Source organism: Amblyomma maculatum, chromosome 4, assembly GCF_055883805.1.
Source record: "Amblyomma maculatum isolate TAMU_Amacu chromosome 4, ASM5588380v1, whole genome shotgun sequence".
Classification (NCBI taxonomy): Eukaryota; Metazoa; Arthropoda; class Arachnida; order Ixodida; family Ixodidae; genus Amblyomma; species Amblyomma maculatum.
Genome location: NC_139347.1, coordinates 22,543,528 through 22,564,513, shown reverse-complemented (window position 1 = coordinate 22,564,513; position 20,986 = coordinate 22,543,528). Strand labels below are relative to the sequence as shown.

Genomic DNA, 20,986 nt, shown 5'->3' with positions numbered 1-20,986 from the left:
GGAGCAACAGGTGCGCTGACATCAGAGCGCATAGCAGCAGCAAAGAGAGAAGAGCGTAAGAAGGCGAAGTAAGCAGCGAAGACGCTCGAGAGGAGAAGCCGTGCGCCGTGCCGTTTGGAGTGCAGCCGGGGAGGTAGGAGGGGAGATAGCAGCGGTTGGTTCATCGGCGCCGCCATTTGGAGCCATAGAAAGCGAGTCGGAGAGGCTTAAACAAGCCAGGTTTATGCGTTGGAAGGAAAACAGCGTAAGGGGACGAGCCGAAGAGACTAGCCAGGCAACCACACTAACCTGGACGTGCAATCAAGATTAACCAAGGCTAACCTTGGTTAGACTTGGCTGCCTTAGCTTTCGTTACGCATATCCTGGCATAGCCGAGCTAAGCTACAGCCAACTTTTTTTTCATGCGTTAAAGCTAATTCGGGCATATAAAACCGTCTGGTTGCGAGTAATATAGTATCCATACCAATGCTAATTGCATCAACGCCCGACTTTAACAAACGGGTCCCTAAAAGGAATCAACTCAAGAGGCTAACCAGCGGTAACATTGTGTAGCACTATGGTAAGCGAAAATTGTGAGTCGGTCTTTAAAACGCAAAATGATCTTTAGCTGCAAAGTCGGTGAACGAAATAATAATCTAAGGGTGCAGGATGTCTGAAAACGTTTACTTCATCTGTCGAGAGAAGTAGGAACGCAAAACGAAGAAAACCTAACGAATAACAGCCGATCTTTCATGACGTAATATTTCTGAACATCGGAAGTGTGCACTGAAGCTGCGATGTGCAGCTGATCCTTGAACGACTTCGTCGTGGCATAATCTCGATAACTATGTGATTGGATCGGAGGAATTTTCTGCAGTTGTACTACGAAACTCTCCCACACCGACGCTCCTCAGTATTTCCCAGGTTCACTCCGCCACATCTGGGAGAATGACGAATGAGGCCGAACTGATGGAAATGTGGGGAATTGACCCGCATTTTTTCAGCGATTTATTTATTAACTTCACCACAATAAAAATAAAGCTGGTAAATGCTTGCATTATTCTGACACAATGTGAATGCGCACCCTCAGACATTCTTGCCCCTATGTGGCCTTTAGCGAATTGATCTATTAGGGTCAAATAGAGCTGTGCCCTTATTTTTACAAATATTTATTCACCCGCCAGTGCTTCGGTGGTGGACAACGGCTGTTGTTGCAGCGCGCGTCTTTCTCTACCTCTTCTTTTTCTTTCTTCTCTATATTCTCTTCTGACCGCACGAGGCAGCGGAGGTGGCTCAGCTACAGAACCAGTAGCAGGCCCGTGCATCTTCTTTTCCTTCTTCCTACAGCCACAACAACAACGAATATTTATTTTGCGAGAACATAACGACCGTCGCACGAACAAAAGGTATGATATGTTCGCTTCCACGTGGTGCACCAAACTGAAGATACAAGACAACCACCGGAGTGATGTAGCATCTTTATTTGCAGCAACGTATAAAAAATAATTTTTTGCATATCTTTATTTATAAAACATGGTCATATTTTGTGGCACAAAAACAAGAACAACCGTGTTGTTTACGCGTCACAAATGATTGTGTTCTTAAAAATTGGGTGACCTGGAAAGTCACTAATGCCCGGCGGTTGCATTTTGTTGCTCTAGTCACTTTCACGCAGACCTCTTCTTCGTTGCTGTACTTCTGTAGCTGGGTTTGGAGTAAAGAAGTCATAAAGAAATGAAACTCATTACTGTTTAAATAAATCACCACCGACGTAATAAATTTCAGAACGTCGTTACGGAATAATTGTTCAGAATCGTGGAATATTACCTCCGAATCGCTAATTTCTCGCTGGATTTAAAACCCCACGTTGTCAGTCAACATCTAGCTGCTGTGGTGTGCGCATTCGCGCCACAGCGATATTTAGTTTAATTTTAATTTTTTGTCAAATAATAAATCGTGAATAGTACTATACTACTTTCATAAGTCGTAAAATCATCAAGAAAAAAAGTTGCGCTAAAGAGGCATAAAATGTTTCTCCCGGAAAGATAAAATGTCTGCAACAATATACAAAAAAATGAACAAATTACTCCATGTCATTGCGTGTTCTGGGTTTCTATGCGATAAGCCTGTTAGTGTCTGTATATACATTCAAAATATTGACTGTGTAACAATAATTTCCGAGTACATATTTTAGTAGTAGGAGCAATTGCATTAAAGGTGATTTTTATTAAAATATTCATCAAAGAATTTAGAACCAGTGAGCATATGTTTATCAATTCGGTAAAATAACACAAAAGTCACTAATAACACTGCAGTCACATATCGGCCTATCATCATGATGCTAGTACATACGAACCAGTGGACCAATACCAACTGCATGCAGAGCAGGCGCAACGGCATTTCAAAGGAGGGAAATGATGTGGAGACAAGAACGCTGCTAAAAGATACCCTCAGTAACAGAATGCGAAAAAGTTCCTATTTCAGGTTTGACAGAATTCCTTCACTGGCATAAAAATACATCAAACGTTTGTGGACTTTTGGTTCCCCACCTAAGTTTGATTCGGCCAGAACAACACTAATTACTTCTAGTTGACGTTGTTTGTCACTGGCACTGTTCTTTTAGCTGGAAGTCCTGTTTTTTATGAAGCTTGTTTCTCTTATCTTAACAAACCCTCTATCCAAAACCTACTTCTAACGAGTCATATCTCTGCGGGAATGTTTTCACAACTCCAGCTTCGAATTAATACGTAACTGTGCATAGTCGCCACTATAAATATCAATAGAAAGAAAATAGGAATGCGCTCATTCTAGTATTTTGTGGAAAGCTATGCACGACAGAAAGCTAAAAAATAAAGAAGTAGTCGTGTAGTCGCTCTTCTTACCCTACCTTTCCGCCCACCGGCCGCATCGATCTGTTGACGCACTCAGTTCCCCAAGGATGCCGTCAAGCGAAACTTCGGGTGTATTTTAAACTTGGCTTTATTTGCTGGTTTCGCTGAAGCTTGTGTTTCAAGTTCAAATGTAAATTCAAGACGTCAGGCACCCGCCTTTCAGCTTAACTTTTAAATTCACGTTTTCTGAGCTTTTTTTTTTATTTCAGGTTCTTTGATCCCAGCTTTGTAGCACCATTATTCCTGCTTCTTAATTCGAATCACCTGCTGTAGGCTCAGTGCCGAAGGCTCTATTCAGCCGCTATGCTTTGTGAATGGTGACTTTGAAAAATCTCGAGACATTTCAGTATGACTTGATTTCGATAACGCCCTCAAGTAGTTTTTGTTTTGAAACAGTTCTCGCGCATGGCGGCTGCACTCCATCAACATATCTATTGTAGAAGTTGTTCTATCAGACTAGAACACAATTTGCACACTGAGATTCTTTTCGTACAGAAAATTCGTGTTGGATACCATTCCAAAATATGGTCAAACTTCTAACGCAGAGCTTTTTTTTTTTTATTCCAGATGCCAGTAAGGCATGTGTACCTATGATGCAGGAGCTTCAACACAGTGCGCTTTCCTTGCTTCATGGCTCTTCCAAACAGGGTCGAACTCATTCCTAGGAGTGAAAAACAAATCATAATAAGATTAACTGTGTGTTACAGAGTACATCGAACAACATGGAGTTTGCACGAAAACTTTGATGCAATTGGCAGTGTGCCTCAATGTCACACTGTCTTGGACAAACGTTTTTGGAAGTACGCAATATGGTCACAACAATGGGAAGACATGGTGTCAACTTTTAGGCCGTTCCAGTGTTTCTCTCCCCAGTTGTTTCTCGAGTACGCTCAGAACAGTTGTTTACATCCTAACGCATGAGCGCTAAGCTGCCATCGTTACTTCCAGGAGTGGTTCCGGCGGCGCCTTGGATGGCAGAGAGCGATGGCCTCACATTATGACAGTTTGCAGCTTAAACAGTACGATTTATAAAATGAGGGAGGAATAGCTTAGGTGAGCGGTGGAAGGAAGAGCAACTTCAGGCTAAGATGGTTCTGCAGGTACACTCACCCTGCCGGCTACATTAAATTGCAATACTTAGATGTGGTGCCCGAAATCCCCAATGATTGTCTCTTAAAGGGACACTAAAGACAGCCAAAGATGGTATGAAAATCTAATAAACTACATTTGGTGACACTGTCGCCGCATATCCGGCAGCAAAAAATCGAATAATTGCTGAGATATTGCGAAAAGAAGTTGAGTTTTTTTCTTGTTCCCGCCGGTCGAATTCAAACTGTGGCCTCCAACTACGTAGTTGGAGTTGAGTGACGCACACTATGACGTAAGCGGAGACTCCGTGATAGCTAGCGAGCCGGCGCGGCGCGCGGCGTCGCATCCCTCAAGGGCCAACTTGGCAACAGCGTACTCGCAGTGACGGCCTCAGCCGAAATAAATAAAACGATGAAGAGAGTAATTTACCGAGCGATGGGCCCATAAAGGAAGAAAAAAAAACATAGAGGGCTTGTAATGCACAATACTTTACATGTTTCTCAAGCTTTTGCGCTCCTTCTTGCACTGTATATAAACAAACCGAGCCCTCGGTCATCGCAACGCTTCCTGAGATGTTTACATACAAATAAGATTTAGTTACCAGCAAAATAGTGTCCTCGCTGCTGCGCTTGTCAGTTTTGAAGGTTCGTCGCACTTTTTTTCCTTCAAGGTTTGTGCTACAGCTCCGTGTTCAGTGAAAATTACGTCCACGGTAGCAGAACATGACCGAAGTGCCGGCGCCACTACATTTGCCAGCGCTGTGAAATTCCACATGTTAAAATGGATCCAGTGCACAATATAGTGCGCATAGGCATCCAGAACATTAGTTGCAAGACGTGAGAGCAGGCAGCATGCGCCGACGATCAAGAAGTTGTAATGTTTAGACCGGCATCAGAAACACTTTATTGTAAATGGGGCCATGACATAAAAACCAGAAATATTTATAAGGTTCATGTGGCCCGGCGTAGCCGAGCGGTTAGCGCCGAACGTTACGGAGCAAGCAGTAGCGAGTTCGATTCTCACTCGTTCGGGCGTTTTTTTTTTAACCTTTTGTAATGTATTTTTGGTGCTTCGTTATTTTTAGTTTTTACTTTTTACCCGAGGCCCTTTATTTCGCCGGGCGACGAGCGCAATACATCGACGCTCTCCTTGGTATGAGCGGCAAGTATGCCCCTTTTGTTTACGACGCCTGCAAATAGCACGTTGAAGGTCTTGTTGACGCAGTATATGTTGGTCAGATGTGCCATGATTTAGTGAACAATTGAATGATAATGCGTTTTTCCTTCGGTGCTTAACATATGTATGCTTTTCGTGGCGTACGTAGCTGCAGTCAAGCGGTCAGGTCGCAGTCGAAGCGGCAACGGCGGCGATATGTTGGCGCAGAAGTGTTAACGAAGGAGTGTGTCGGCGGTAGCGGATTTCGCTCGCTCGTGCCTCCGAATGCTCAAATGGGAGCCATCAAGGCGCATCTGCTGCTCCAAGCGCGTAATTCAGGCGCTGCAGGTTCAAACAAACTATCCGAGTGCGCACGAAATGCCTGAGCCGAAACATAACCAAAACTGAAGTGGGCGCCTGTGGCGCCTCCAAGTATATTTTTGTATTTGCTTTGCAACGTTTACGTTGTCTTTTCGCCGTCGTTTACGTATGATAAAAGCGTGTTATCATGTTTGAGAAAAAACGTACTACCGCATTCAAACATTCAACGTAATTCGCATTTGTCAGCCTCCGGGATTCCTAGCGCGTCACGTGATTTGTAGTTGCGAGCCTCGGCCGTTTGGCTGTGGTGGCGATACCTGTATTTCTGTTATTCTTCTTTACTACCTTATAACAGCTCTGTTTTCAGTAAGAGTGGTCTTTTTGTAATCAGGAACTGGCATTCTATCGATGCAAACCCACTTCCTTTCTCTCTTTAGTGTCCCTTTAAGTACTGTAATAGTTAATCAAAAAATAAGCACGGAACAGTGCGGAAGGCGTGGGGGATTTGGCTGGGCTGATTTGAGCTCTGCTGTGATCATATTTTTTGTGTCTCGAGCATGCAAGAATACATCGTGACTAATCCATTCTTCGGCGAGTGCATCACTAAAAGGCGGCACGGCGAGATTATGCTGGCCAAAGTGCGACTCTTCACAAACCTAACGCGCTCTACCGCTTCGACGGACCCTGGAAACGATTATTTCGCTGACTGCCTGCTGTACGACTTCGCTCATCCTGTAAACATTCTCCTCAGCAGCTGGCCGCTACGCGAATCCACCACAGATGTCGAATTGGATACCCTGTTCAACTGTGCTCATTCAGTTCCCCAGCCCCAGCCACCGCATTGCGTAGGAGCGGCTCGTTTGTGGGCGGGCTGTATTCGCGCCGTTTGCAGCAGCTTAACCCAACGCTGTTCGACAAATAGTGATCGTTCTCGCGATGAGAACACCAAAGTACGTGTGGATCTTCAAATTCGCCATTATCCGACACATTTTGAACTAATGAGCCCCCAAGCCTCTGCTAGAACTAACAATAATAACTCTGTGTAAGACAAACAATTACTAACTGTATAGGTCTGCAGCTTAGCAGAACGTTCAGCGAGAGTTACTGAAGCTCCTCGATTTGCGGCGTGTGTTATATGGCGCCCACCACCAGCCGTACCGTGGATGAAGTCCGTCCGAGGTCACCGATCGAAGCGGCACGACAGAAAGGTAGGAAGAGGCAGACGGGTTGTTATAAAATAAAAAAAAAAAGGATAGATGTGGGTAGATTAAAACTTAGAACTGCTGTTACTGAACGGAGATAGAAAAAGGCAGCAAAATGAACAAAGTGGGTACGTTCTTTTGTTCTTTTCGCGGTCGCTCGCAACTATAGGCGTTGCTTGGAGTTTTCGAATGTTGTTTTCCTGTTACAACTGCCGCTCCATGTTTATTGCTAACGCGCCTCACTAATTAAATCTTAGTGTTCTGGCTTAATTTCTTCACCACATAGAAAGACGAGAAGTCGAACCTAATACCCCCAATTGCTAAGCAGGTGCTGTACCACAAATCCATGAATTCGGTTATCTCGTTATTGTCTTAGCTTCCCTCGCACGGTGCATTTCTACATATCCAGGAAAGGCTACAGGTGCACGACCACTCGTTGTGGGAGGTTAACTAACGGTTCCCGTCTCATAAAAATAAAATTTTGACATTTATTGGCTCCCAGTGCTTGAACGTTGCCAGAAAAAATATATACGCTAAAGCTTAAGGATAAACATGAGGTCGGTGTACTCAGTCGTCTGCTTCGAATTACTTTCTACGTCCCCAGCACAGTGACATAGCACAGATTACGCATTTAATTTTCTTCTATTGCCTCCCTCGAAATTCCCCAGCATGCCTGAGGTGCTGTACAGCGACCCTTTATTCCCGATTAGATGATGGTAGAAACTGCTTACACAATTGCATGCGCAGGTACAAAGTTATACAGATTCGAGTTGATGTCGTCCTCCCATCTCTCCATACTCATTATATATACACGCGGGTGACAGTGCTATGGCGTTAAACACCCCGTTCTGCAGAATATCTATCGATGTTGAAGTCGTCGTCATTGGCGTTGTGCGCAAAATAACGAACTTGACTCTGAACGGTGGAAGGTGGTAGATGGCAATGTGCTGATTAGTTGTCGGGTTGTGCGACGCCACGTGAAAGCATAACAAAGCTGAAAGCGCCAACGTAGTTTGATTCCTTGCGATGGGAATCAAATCCATTGAGGCTCTTAGATCTCAAGTAAAACGCGGTATTTTAGGCTAGGTACACCAAATCCTACGTTCAATATCTACGTCGGCTGGTCTTTGACATTACATGGTTGCTCATTAGTGTATGCTGGAGGGATGTGTGAGTTGATTAAATTTCCCAAAGCGTTAAATGACATGGAAGGCTCGAAAGATATTCAAAACCACTAGACTTTGATGTAGCCAGACGTTGCTGTTGGTGACAGCATTTCTGCGTTTTTACTATCTGCGAAACAGTTCTGGGAACGGAGCTACGTACAATTCGAGCTTCACGATAGGAAAAGCTCTAGTGGTCATCTGAACTGACGGCGGTATCTACGGTACTGAGTGTACGCCCAAGAAGTGTTGTGCATCTATCATTCTTGGGAACAGACCGCTGTGTCAGGCTGCTAGTGCCGCGCACGACACGGCTAATGTGTGGTTTACATTGAAGAACAAAATGTTCTCTGAATCTATGTGAAGGTAAAATATTGCCTTGAAATGCATTACCTCTTCCATCATCTTTCCTTCTTCCTTCAAGCCTCTCCCCGCGATGGATGGGGCACCTGCAATAGAAAAGTAATTCTTACTAACCATTCCAGATTTATAGAAACAACTTTCTTTTTACATTAAGTTCCCAACCAGGGTACCCTGTGTGTCTCGTGTCGTGATGTTCCTCAGTTCACCGGCCCGGCTCTTACGTATATCCTCCGCGTCTCACTTTCCCGGCGAGATTTTCAGGCCGGATGTGTGCTGAGCCAGGTCTTTCTGGGACGGTCGTCATACTTCCCTGTGAAAGAAATTAGAGGAGGACATTATCCTACTATACGCACAACTATTAAATTCTTCAGTACAAAGAAGTTGTTTATATACTACGGTCCGGTGGATACGCCTTCAAGCGTATTTTGTCCTCTTTGTGGCATTTATCAGAGCGCTTAGAGTTTTTGCTCACCAACCCATTCGAGATCACGTAATCCCATTAACCTCGTCATTATTAATACAAGTTCACTTTTATTACAAAAAAAAAGAACAAAGCGTGCAACACGAGAAATCGTGGAGTTTGAGCTGCTGTGCAATCGAGAGAAAACATGTGTCAGTTCCACATATATTGCTCTCTCCGAAAAAGAACTGACTTATTACGGCAAAAATAATCTTTTAGCTCCCTTTTTACTGGGCTTATCTAAATCCTTCAATTATAAAGGTGACAAAAAATGCCCCATTCTCTGCAAACGGCCACATTTTTTAGCAAGAGACGACATCCATCGTGTCTCAAAAGGGTTGTACTTTAGCTTCGAAATAGATAATATAGTCAGCCGCTTTATGAAGTATATTTAGATTTTGTACGAAGCCTGTCAACTATGAGAGATCAAGGAAAGCAAGGCACCTAAAATGAAGTCATCGTATTGCAGTAAAACTAGTCACCAACGACAGTGCTTGCGCATTTGCGGAGCCCATCAATTACACTTTGAGGTTACAAGTGAGAGCTTTGTGCAAAAATATGATCGGCATTTCTTTAGCTCGACAGAGGTGACTTTTCACTGAGCCCACTCTATCAACAGTGCACCTCCGTAACTTCCGTTTCCGTCACTGCGGAGGAGATTCAGAGCTTAACGAGCCTCTGTATATGTGACGGTTGTGCTCTCAATGACTCCGTGTCATAAGCAATGTAGCGGCCACTTTCTCAAACACAATGCGGAGTCAAACCAAGGACTCACTGTAAAAACAAAAACACCTATTTGGGCATTTGTCTAATTCAAAACACCCTTACACCCTGAGTCTAGGGTGTTCGTGCCATTGGAAATCACCTCTTGCATGCCAAAGGGGTGCTTTGGTTGGAGAATATGCCTTAGGGTGTTACGGGCAAGCAATATCACCTAACATGCTGGGGGTATATGGCTGCGTAACTTCGTAGCCTTTTATACACAATCGGCGCTGCTAATATAACCCAACACCTAAATAAAGCACCAAAAGTAATGCTAAAATTAAAATTACACACGAATGCTTTCTAAAAATGAAACAGAAACTGAAACAAAATTTTACCGCCAGGAGGCCGCCGGTGGCTACGAACGCTCTTTTCAAATTTCACAATATGGCCGTTAGCATTGTGGGGTGCGTTTGGACCACGTTTCGGCGAATGCTGAATGTGCTTCTTCGATTGTGTACTCTCGTGGAATGTGTTGCAAGTGCCTTCTACATGTGGTGTTTAACGCAAACGGGCATTTATCGTGTCGGCAAGTGTCCGGGCTTCTTTTTGCTTTGCTCAGGCCGAAGGACTGCTGCACCGCTTTACGTTTGAGATGTTCGAAAGAAGAAGGCATGGACGATTTTTTTTTCTGCGTGACTAAGAGGTATATGCGCCGACTACATCGCACTCGCACTGAAATCGCACTGGTTGGTTCGGTGCCGGTGATACGAAGGCGGACAGCGTACTTTAAGGCTGACGCAGTCGTCTGTAAAGGTAAGCCTATTCTCACGCATATTGCGCTTTGTGGGAACAGTGTCCTACCGGATTGCTGCATTCTGTGTCTTTTTGTGCCGGAACGCTCCAGAATGTGCTGAAATGAAAACGTGAGACACGCGCTTGTTTTCACCTGGCTGCCAAAATGACATCGGTAGCCCCGCCGGGGTGGTGCAGTGGTAAGACGCCCGACTACTGTGCCGGAGTTCCCGGGTTCGAACCCGACCGCGGCGGCTGCGTTTCGATGGAGGCGAAACGAAGAGGCGTCGTGTGCTGTGCGATGTCAGCGCACGTTAAAGATCCCCAGGTGGTCGAAATTACTCCGTAGCCCTCCACTACGGCTCCTCTTTCTCTCTGTCCACTTTCATTCCCACCTTCCTCCCTTCCCTTACGGCGCGGTTCGGGTGTCCACAGAGCAAGTGTGACAGTTACTGCGCCTTTCCCTTCCTGTGAACCAATTTAATAATAATTAAAATGACATCGCACATGTGGTAGATGTCGCGGCGAGTTACGCAGATTTCGCGCAAGAACATCAGTCTCAACTTGAACAGAAATAATGTATGTGCTACGTTTTCTTGAATTTTGTACGCGCAGGAGGTTCACGAAACGATTTTCGTTTCTTGACAGTTTGATACTTGCGCTCAGTTCGCAACGACTCGGTTTTGTTCTACCGTTTCCGTTCGTGCGGCAAGGTCATGTTGGCATACTACCTTAATTCTCCTAGCACTCTCGACTCCCTCCTCCCCCCTCCTCCCTTATCTCTTACACTTCGCGCTCGCTCTCCTGAAACCTCTTTCATGCTTCGTCATCTTCTTTCACTCAAAGCGCTGCGAACCCCCCCCCCCCTTTTTTTTTTATTTTATTTACTCGGAGCATAGGCGCGCACCACACCGTCCTCCCGCAGCCCTTCTGTTTAAACTTTTTGTTCGAGGAGGCTATGTTCGTTCTCGGCGGCCGTTCAGCGCGGCACGCCTCTGCGCTCGTGCTCTCGGCATCGAAGTGCGCTGGTCGGCCGGCCTGGTTGCATAATAGTTTATTCCAAACTGCGTAAACTATATGCCGCTATCATCAGCCTGGATTTGCCTTTTTTAATCACAATGGGAGCATTTTTCATTTTACGGGGACCATATTTTGCGGTTGCATGGAGTGTGAATTTGCATTTTTATTATGCTGCTTTTGTTATGGCGTTTACTTTCGCTCTCTCAAGAATCATTTAGGTACGTATTTTATTTTCAGCAAGACTTCAATTAAGGCACTTGTACACGTGCTAAGTCAGCTGATGTGGTTCAAACCATCCAGTTTTCATTATTCTTGTGGTCACATTTCAACATAACTGTTTGACCGCATTACTTGAATTTTTAGTACTAGAATAAATGGATATTCGATACCGATGCCTCAGCATTCAAGTAGAGGTCGACAGCTTGAATTCTGTGGCCAAATATTGTACCGGATGTTGCTATTACAGAGTTTGATTCTGACCAGATGTTTACTTTTTTTTGTCTTTTGCTTAAATGTAAGTACATATGAAGCGGTTATCATAGCCTTAGTCGCATATGTTTACCTTCTTTGCTCATCATAGTGCGCATATTGCAGGCAAATTTGTGACTTACTGTTATTAAAAAATTTGTAATGTATGTGTTGAAAGCAGTTTACTGTTTAAAGGGCCCAGAAAACAATTTGACTTTCATATGCTGACGATGCATGTCTGTAGATTGTCTCTAAGAATTGAAGCCTACTTTTTAAAGCTGAGCGGGGACCCTTAGTTTAGAGATATATTACATATTTTATTGCCCTTCAGCCGTGTGCCAAGTTGAGGGGAGGAGGATCATAATTTTTGCTTTGTTATTTTTTATATTACACTTTCCTTAATATTGCTTGCAGTTTGGCGATGAGTGGCAAGATACTGATGGTTTTTGCAGTTTTCTAACCTTAGTAAATATTTGTATTTGCTGTTTGCTAATGCCATTTTATTTTTCAGATATGTACAAAGGCATCAATTGCCTTAGCTTTTGTACAATGATTTTTAATATTCAGTTACTTGAAACATTGAGTAAAATGAATTCTTTATGGCTACCATTCACATAAACTTGCAGTTCTTACATGACGTCAACATGCTGATCAAGAAGGACGGTAAAGAGGCAGTTGAAATTGGCCTTAACAAGACACTTGTCTTGGTTTTGAAGGACACCATTCGTGCAAGAAAAAAGGACATTGCCCGGGTGCTCGAAGTATGTTCTGAGGGAATGCGTTAAAGGAGAAAGAGCGTAAGTATTAAGCTGTTTCCTTCTGTTTGCTGCATGTGCTATCTAAGTGGCAGTTTTTTGCTAAATGCCTACATTTTTGCCATTTTGCATTGCCTTATAGATATACTAAAAACATGGCTGAGCATCAGAAAGGATAATAAAACCATAACTAGCCTGTGCACTTCTTCATATGTAACAATTTTCGCATTAGCTTAATTTAAATTACCTATTGTTCTTCTCCATTGTAATGGTGCAGCCTTTTCGAATCTGTTCAACTAGTAGCAGAGAATTAGGTGATACCTGATTCAAATCTTCACAAGCTTTGCTAATTTTTGTTGTCAGATGTTTGGCTTTCAGTTTGTGTGCCTCTACATGTTTTCAATTTTGTTTATTTGCCTTCCTAAATTAGACAATAAATTATCGCCTCAAAACTCGGCTGTCTTTTTACCTGCAAGGAGGTACACCATTGTTGTGTTGCTTATTTCTATTGTAGATGTACAGACAGTATGCATTCTGCAACTCTTGGCAAACATTGGGAACCAGCCGGGAGCTCTGGATGTTGTTTGTATCATTTGTAAGTTTTCTCTTTGTCATTTGAATATTCAGGAAGCCTACTTGAAACCGACATTATTAGCGAATTTTCTTTGTTTTTAAAATGGTTTACAGTCTAACTCGTTATATGTATTAGTGATTCATAATTCAAATAGAAATACTACACAAGTTTTCATCACAACTGTGAATTCTTTGCTGTGAAAGGATCATTTGCACTGTAAGTACAATCAAAAGCACTTTTAAGAGACTCCTGCCATCACATGCTTACCACGTCGTATTGCATACGAGAGTCACCTGATGAAGCACTGGTAATGTCAAGATTGGTGCAGTGTGCCATTTGGCTAAGCACTCTGCTGCAGTGGACCAGCAGTGCTTTATCAGATGGCTCTTGCAGGCAGCTTGGTGGGGTTTAGCATTTGCTGGAAAAGGGTCTCTCAACCTGCTCATGCATGCTAGTACCTAACATGTTCCTAATGTCTGGAATATGTAATGTGTCTTATCCTACAGGCTTCTGAAGGTGGGTAATGCAGTTTAATAGTTATTTTAAAGAAATGCTGTAATTTGCTAGCCAAGTTTGAAATGAGGTAATAATTTTAATTCTTCTGAGATTAGGTTTACCACATTGGTTGGGAGAAAATACTGCTGTGTTTCAAGGTTCATGCTGTATAAATATAATGTGTTCAACTACAGATGCTAACATTTCATGCATTAACCATGTGGCACTGTCATAGACATTCTCATTTATAGTAAACATTCTCAATAAATCCAAATTGTTATTTTTGCATTTCAAGTTAGTCAACATATTTTTAGTATTCGAACCTTTAGTATTTCAAAGTGCTCAGACTGCCTGCCGCTATAACGATTACAACTTATTGAACACTTGAGCTTCCTGCCGCCACTTGAGGCTCACCACTGATGTTCTGGATGTCTATGCATACAATGTGCTATGCGTGGAAAATGTTTTAACATGCCATGCTTCAGTGTTGACATTTTTTAGATCTTCTGCTGTTTGGTTGTTTGGTAATGCTCTGCTGCTGCACATGTAATTGTCGCTCAACTCAAAGCTCCAGAGTACACTTTCAATGAATAATGTGTGATGAAGTTTCAGAACTGCCACATAGAGCAGCGAGAACACTTTTTCCTTGTTACTAAACCTTAAATGTAAACACTTCAGGAAGCATTGCGATGATCTAGGGCCTGGCTGGTTCATAATTAGCACAAGAAGATGTGCAAAAGTTCAGAAATTCATTATGTGTTATGTATTACATGTGTTATGTGTTATGTATTATGTGTTATGTATTACACTTTGTTTTTTTTTGTAGTGCCCGATCACTAAGTATGCTCTTTCCACGTTTGTTTTTGTTTGGTTCTGCAGTATCTACTTGGTTGGCCAGTGCAGGGTATGCTGTAGGCCTTGTGTGAAGCCGTCAATTGAGCCAGCTGTTAATATTTTAGTAGTAAACACCGTGCTCCAGTGCTGTTTATTGTTTATTTACATTTTTAACTATCATAATAAGCATTCCAGTTCATGTGAAATGAAACGTTTGTGGGGCAGCATAGAGTTCTCTAAACCAGGTGCTTTTGATGAGTGTAGCCATTTTTGTTTGATAAAATAGCTTGCATAATCTAAAATTACCATGCAACAGCATGCTGCATGAATAAAAATGGGTTGACCTTATGTGCTCTCATTTATGACTTGATCAGACTGCTGGCTTTGTGCCTCCTGAACCAACCATAACAGTATACTCTGCATTGTTAATTGTGAGATAACCACCAGTGGTTTCCGATCGGGCCCTTTTCCAGCACACTGCTGTACGCTAAAGGGGCATTGGCGTATTCTAAATATAGAGTAGAAAATATGTTGAATTTGCTTTTTGCCAGGTGCAGTTCATATTTATACAGCTGCTGTGTTATGCACTTCTTTCACAATTTTATCAAGGAACAGGAAGAAAAGCCTGCCACGCCGTGCGTCGGATATACTAGGAGCAGCATCAAAGAAGCTGAAGAGCATTTCCCCTTCATTCAGCAGCGGAAGCTTCTTCGAGTCATCGACTCTACTTAGGGTATTGTTCCAATAATGGGTCGATTTTGGCTGTTCAATCTGACATATGACAAGGGGTCCGACAATTTGTGCTGCTTTATAGAGCACCTCTTTTTGGGCGTCTGCGTGTCGAAGCCAAGATGCGCTGCACGACGCTTTATTTCATCGCTTAAGGCCGAATTTTATGCAAGCGCACGCGTTGACACTGACAAAGCATAGGATTAATATTGTGTACTGTGATTATTGTTGCATATGACTAAAAGTTTTGTTGTTGTTTTTTAAGAAATGTCACCATGCTGTTGTGTTCATTGTTCAGTTCTGTTTTTGAAAAAAATTGTATACTTTGTTGTCTGCATTTGTTGGAACTGTTTTGCTTCTTTCATTTCTTTAGGTATTTACGTACATACCATGTATGTTTTCGCCCGTCTGCTAGGCTCTCAGTGGAGAGTGGCAGTATTAATAAATGAGGTTCCATAGCGCGCATCAATGAAGCAACAGAACACAAGTGCCCCCCTGCCCCCCCCCCCTCCACCAGCACCCGAGCACCCACTAGCCCGAACCCTGACCCTTCTATGCCAAATAAAAGACTCCCAGTTTCCTTCTGTGTGACATTTTTTTTAACATGCTCTGTGAATTTGAAAAAACAATCATACTGCCATGGGCCATTCGAGATGTCAAAATAATGGCATGCAGCATCTCTTTACATGCTCATTTGGCATTACAGGTGGTTAAAAGGAATACCATTAAGCTTGATTGCAAATGTGCACATAGGAAAAGCATTAAGGAACGTGTAGTGGCAAAAGTAATTCCTAATTAGGGAATTCTATATATGGACGTTATCCGCACTGATTTTTATCAAGGGGTGTAAGGGTGCAATGCCACTGCTTCCACCCTGCAATAGGGTGTAAAGCTGATGAAAACACCCCAGTGCATTGGCCCCATAGAAGGGTGTTATGACCAACCGAAGCACCATCTTTGAGGGTGTACTGGCACTCTGAAGCCACTTTTTTTCAAGGGTGCATGGGTGTTAGTTATAGACATGCGAAAACACCTAATAAGGTGCTTTTGTTTTTACAGTGCTGCACATCTATGTTGCCCAAAGCGGAGGATAATTGATTTTTGATTTTGTGGAGTGGAAGGTAGAGCACGAATAATTGTTTAGGTATCGGTTACCAGTTTGTGATAGCACCACACAAATTATATTTTCTGGACTTCTTGATGTTCTAGTTTCTGAATGGTAAAAATTGTGGTTCTTAGGAACTTCAGTGCGAGCGTTAAAAACTGTGCCAATAGAATACTATTCCTTTGGCTAAAATACTAATGTGTTTTTTTCTCGATGTATTTATTTATTTATTTATTTATTTATTTATTTATTTATTTATTTATTTATTTATTTATTTATTTATTTATTTATTTATTTATTTATTTATTTATTTATTTATTTATTTATTTATTTATTTATTTATTTATTTATTTATTTATTTATTTATTTATCCACCAGCCCTTTATTTCGGGCTACAGTAGGAGTAGATCACAGCAGATTGTGGCAAGCTCTCCAAGAGATGGGAGTTCCAATTCACCTCATCTGTCTCCTCAGGAACCTTTATGAAGGGCAAGAGGCCACAGTCAGAACTGGGCATGGTCTTACTGATTGGTTTCCGATTGAGAAAGGGGTGAGGCAAGGCTGCATACTGTCGCCCTGCCTATTTAACCTATATGCAGAGTGCATCATGAGGAAGGCCGGTCTGGACGAGTCTTCAGCTGGAGTAAAGATTGCTGGAAAACGTATCAACAACCTTAGATATGCGGATGATACCACTTTAATGGCAGAAAGTGAAGTGGAACTCAAGAGACTTCTGATGCGCGTACAAGAAGAGAGTGAGAAGTTTGGGCTTAAACTGAACATTAAAAAGACGAAAATCATGGCGTCTTGCCCTATCAAGTCCTGGAGCATCAATGGACAAGAAGTGGAAGCTGTGACAGATTTTCTGTTCTTGGGCGCCAAGATTACCTCGGAAGGAGACTGCAGCCATGAAATTAGGAGACGCCTGCTTCTGGGAAAGAGAGCAATGGTTAGCCTTGACCGAGTAGTAAAGAGCAGAGACATTAGTCTGCCAACCAAGATCCGTATAACCCGTGCTATGGTCTTTCCAGTTGTGATGTATGGATGCGAGAGTTGTACTGTGAAAAAGGCTGACCGCCGAGGAATTGACGCGTTTGAATTGTGGTGCTGGCGAAGACTCTTGAGAGTTCCTTGGTTGGCCAGAAGATCAAATCAGTCGATATTGTCGACCATAAACCCTGACTGCTCATTGGAGGGTCAAATTCTAAAGTTAAAGCTCAGCTACTTTGGTCATCTGATGAGAAGAGAGGAGTCGCTGGAGAAAGATTTGATGTTGGGAAAGGTTGAGGGTCGCCGGAGAAGGGGTAGGCAGCGAACGCGATGGTTAGATGGCATTCTCGAGGCATTGCAGATGAAGCTATGTGATGTTAAGAAGATAGTGAGAGACCGGAAAGCGTGGCGTGACATGGTCCATAGGGTCACGAAGAGTCGGACACGACTGAACGCCTGAACTGACTGAGGAGTGGGAACAGACAGTACAAACGGCGCAGAGCGCCAACCATATATAGTGCAACTCTAAAGAGGAAATAAAACACAAACACTGCACACACGCTCGAAACCGATCACGCACAGAAACAGCCGTGCAGTATGCTATCTAGTTTCGATGCGCTCTATAAATTTGTTCAGTGGGAGTTTCCGGCTGCTGCCACAAAGCGAGCTTCGATCAAATATTGTTCGTAGAAAAAACTGTATTTAAATAAGCTAGTTCTGTTAAGTTATTTCGCATGCTAGCAAGGTGATGTTAAAAATCCTGCAAGGTAGGCTGCAGCAGTATGTGGATCGGGAGCTTCCGGACGTGCAAGCTGGGTTTCGCAAGGGCAGAGGAACTAGAGACCAAATTGCCAACCTTCGCTGGATCATGGAAAAAGCAAGAGAGTTCCAGAAACCTATTTACTTCTGCTTTATTGATTATGCGAAAGCGTTTGACTACGTAGATCACAGCAGATTGTGGCAAGCTCTCCAAGAGATGGGAGTTCCAATTCACCTCATCTGTCTCCTCAGGAACCTTTATGAAGGGCAAGAGGCCACAGTCAGAACTGGTCATGGTCTTACTGATTGGTTTCCGATTGAGAAAGGGGTGAGGCAAGGCTGCATACTGTCGCCCTGCCTATTTAACCTATATGCAGAGTGCATCATGAGGAAGGCCGGTCTGGACGAGTCTTCAGCTGGAGTGAAGATTGCTGGAAAACGTATCAACAACCTTAGATATGCGGATGATACCACTTTAATGGCAGAAAGTGAAGTGGAACTCAAGAGACTTCTGATGCGCGTACAAGAAGAGAGTGAGAAGTTTGGGCTTAAACTGAACATTAAAAAGACGAAGATCATGGCGTCTTGCCCTATCAAGTCCTGGAGCATCAATGGACAAGAAGTGGAAGCTGTGACAGATTTTCTGTTCTTGGGCGCCAAGATTACCTCGGAAGGAGACTGCAGCCATGAAATTAGGAGACGCCTGCTTCTGGGAAAGAGAGCAATGGTTAGCCTTGACCGCCTAGTAAAGAGCAGAGACATTAGTCTGTCAACCAAGATCCGTATAACCCGTGCTATGGTCTTTCCATTTGTGATGTATGGATGCGAGAGTTGGACTGTGAAAAAGGCTGACCGCCGAGGAATTGACGCGTTTGAATTGTGGTGCTGGCGAAGACTCTTGAGAGTTCCTTGGTTGGCCAGAAGATCAAATCAGTCGATATTGTCGACCATAAACCCTGACTGCTCATTGGAGGGTCAAATTCTAAAGTTAAAGCTCAGCTACTTTGGTCATCTGATGAGAAGAGAGGAGTCGCTGGAGAAAGATTTGATGTTGGGAAAGGTTGAGGGTCGCCGGAGAAGGGGTAGGCAGCGAACGCGATGGTTAGATGGCATTCTCGAGGCATTGCAGATGAAGCTATGTGATGTTAAGAAGATAGTGAGAGACCGGAAAGCGTGGCGTGACATGGTCCATAGGGTCACGAAGAGTCGGACACGACTGAACGCCTGAACTGAACTGAACTGAGTTCTGTTAAGTAGGATTAAGCAGAGAGAATTAGAAATGAACGAAGAATTAACGCTAATAGTGGCAAGCAACATGGTCTAGGTAACGCGATATCCTTCATTTGACTCTGCTTACATGAAATCGATGACTTGCCTGTCCAGTCGGTTGGGATCGCCCGGCTCAGACCAGCGGTAAGCAGAGCCGGCAGTGCGGTTCGCAACTTCAGGGCAGCCGCTGTAGCCGTACGCCGAAGCTCTGCCTTTTTCTGCAAGCCGCTGGTAGTATTGGTCTTTTTTGCATAACTCTGCAAGAAATAGGGAAGGAGTAGTCACCGATTCATAACTCAGAGTTAAAAAAAGTGTTCACTGAAGCCATTTCAGGCAACCGATTGGAATAAGCTCGTCGTTAGATGACGTCATCGAAAAAGAAAATTGCTCCACTGATGCATGCGTTCAGAAAATGTTATTACGATTTCACATTTCTGTCGCTCGCAAAGGCTTTACGGCTCTGGCATCTGAGCAAGTAATAATACGTTATAATATTCCTGACGCTAAAGCTTGTCAAGCCAATGCTGAAAATGGCAGTGCTGGAAGCACAGCTACATAACTCAAAGCAAATCACAATGACAACTGAAAAAGCAGTCATAGTTAATGGACGTATCGCTTAATTGAGTAGTTATTTTGGTGTTTTGCGATTTTATGAAGAATTGATGTACTGCACATTATGGTATCTAAGAGGAGCCATGCAAAACTTCCGAAACTGCCGTTACTGGGAAAAGAATATATAAAAATATATTTAGCAACCATAATTACCAGAATATTTATTACCGAACAATATAATTAACGTAGCATCTCCTGTCTACTCCGAAATGAACTGAGATAATTCTTTTTATTTTCATTGTCATGCTCGTCATCCATTTGAGCCGTGTCTGAAGGCGGCGCTTTCAATATGTACAATTGCCAAGTGCAGAATTTAATTAATAAACTACTTTTAAATGACCGCTGATATGAGGCACTCTATAAGTGGACTAACCTATGTGAGTTTGTAGCTTGTCGTTACACAATGCGTTCTTGAGGTCACCTTTAAAAGCTCGTGATCTCTGCAAAAGAGAAATAAAGGAAGAGCGGCATTGAACAGCGTAACTGCTACTGAAGACTTCGATTAGAGGCATGTTCAGACTCGTCTACAAAAGATTTAGTACGTAAGGGCAATGCATTGGTAAAATTTCTACACACGCGTCCCAGAAGAAACTTATTTATTAAAGATTCTAATAATTTTATAGAAGCTTTTAAGCCTTGCTTTGAAATTTTAAAATGACTGCTGAGGATTTAATGATGACTTTTTGATATAAAATAACTTTGCGGGAGAGCATTGTCAGCGGTGGCATGCATCAAAGCACAGCTGCGTCAAATAACAGGTTGGTTTACTAATGTTGGACAGCCAAACTTTTAACTTCTGCTGTACCAATATATTTAGAAACTTAACAACAAGTCTTTTGAAAACGTCATTCCCATCACTCTAGCAGTGCAGGAAATTTACGAGACGCACGACAGCAAAGCCATACCGCGCTGCTTGGTAGTACACGAGTCAAATTAGCGTCGCCGGCCAGCACATATGATAAAGCCGCGGACTTGCAACGCAGTCTGCAGCCGCTATCCTTTTTCACCTGAGCACTACGACAGTACTACGAGACGCTTTCGTCTCCGTGCGCTCGCCAGCGTTGCTTCCAATTTCTTCCTTTGCACGTCGATTTGAACAGTGAACTGTAAAAAATTCCTTACTCGAGAGTAGCAAAGAGAATAGCATTTTCTAGACTATTAACTCTGACACTGATATTATTTACAGTAGTCTGTAAAACATTCACTTAGAAGATGGAATGGATGAAAACGCAAATATATCAAAAGGTAACTATCCC

At 43.0% G+C, this 20,986-nt stretch overlaps 1 protein-coding gene across 3 annotated transcripts in view; it reads right to left on the bottom strand.

Moving 5' to 3' along the window:
• Nucleotides 1-1,454: 1,454 nt before the first annotated feature.
• Nucleotides 1,455-20,986, bottom strand: part of LOC146190484 (cell adhesion molecule Dscam1-like) — a 221,164-nt gene continuing 201,632 nt past the window's right edge. For 2 of the 3 annotated variants that reach the window (XM_084600900.1, XM_084600902.1), the window contains 6 exons: nt 20,104-20,170; nt 19,207-19,375; nt 8,334-8,473; nt 8,194-8,249; nt 3,459-3,531; nt 1,455-1,683 (listed from right to left, as the gene is read on the bottom strand). In XM_084600900.1, the coding sequence (XP_084457026.1) occupies nt 8,464-8,473; nt 19,207-19,375; nt 20,104-20,170 (246 nt within the window). In that variant the 3' untranslated portion in view covers nt 1,455-1,683; nt 3,459-3,531; nt 8,194-8,249; nt 8,334-8,463. Of the gene's footprint in view, nt 1,684-3,458; nt 3,532-8,193; nt 8,250-8,311; nt 8,474-19,206; nt 19,376-20,103; nt 20,171-20,986 lie in introns of all 3 variants that reach the window. The other variant, XM_084600901.1, reaches the window with a different exon arrangement.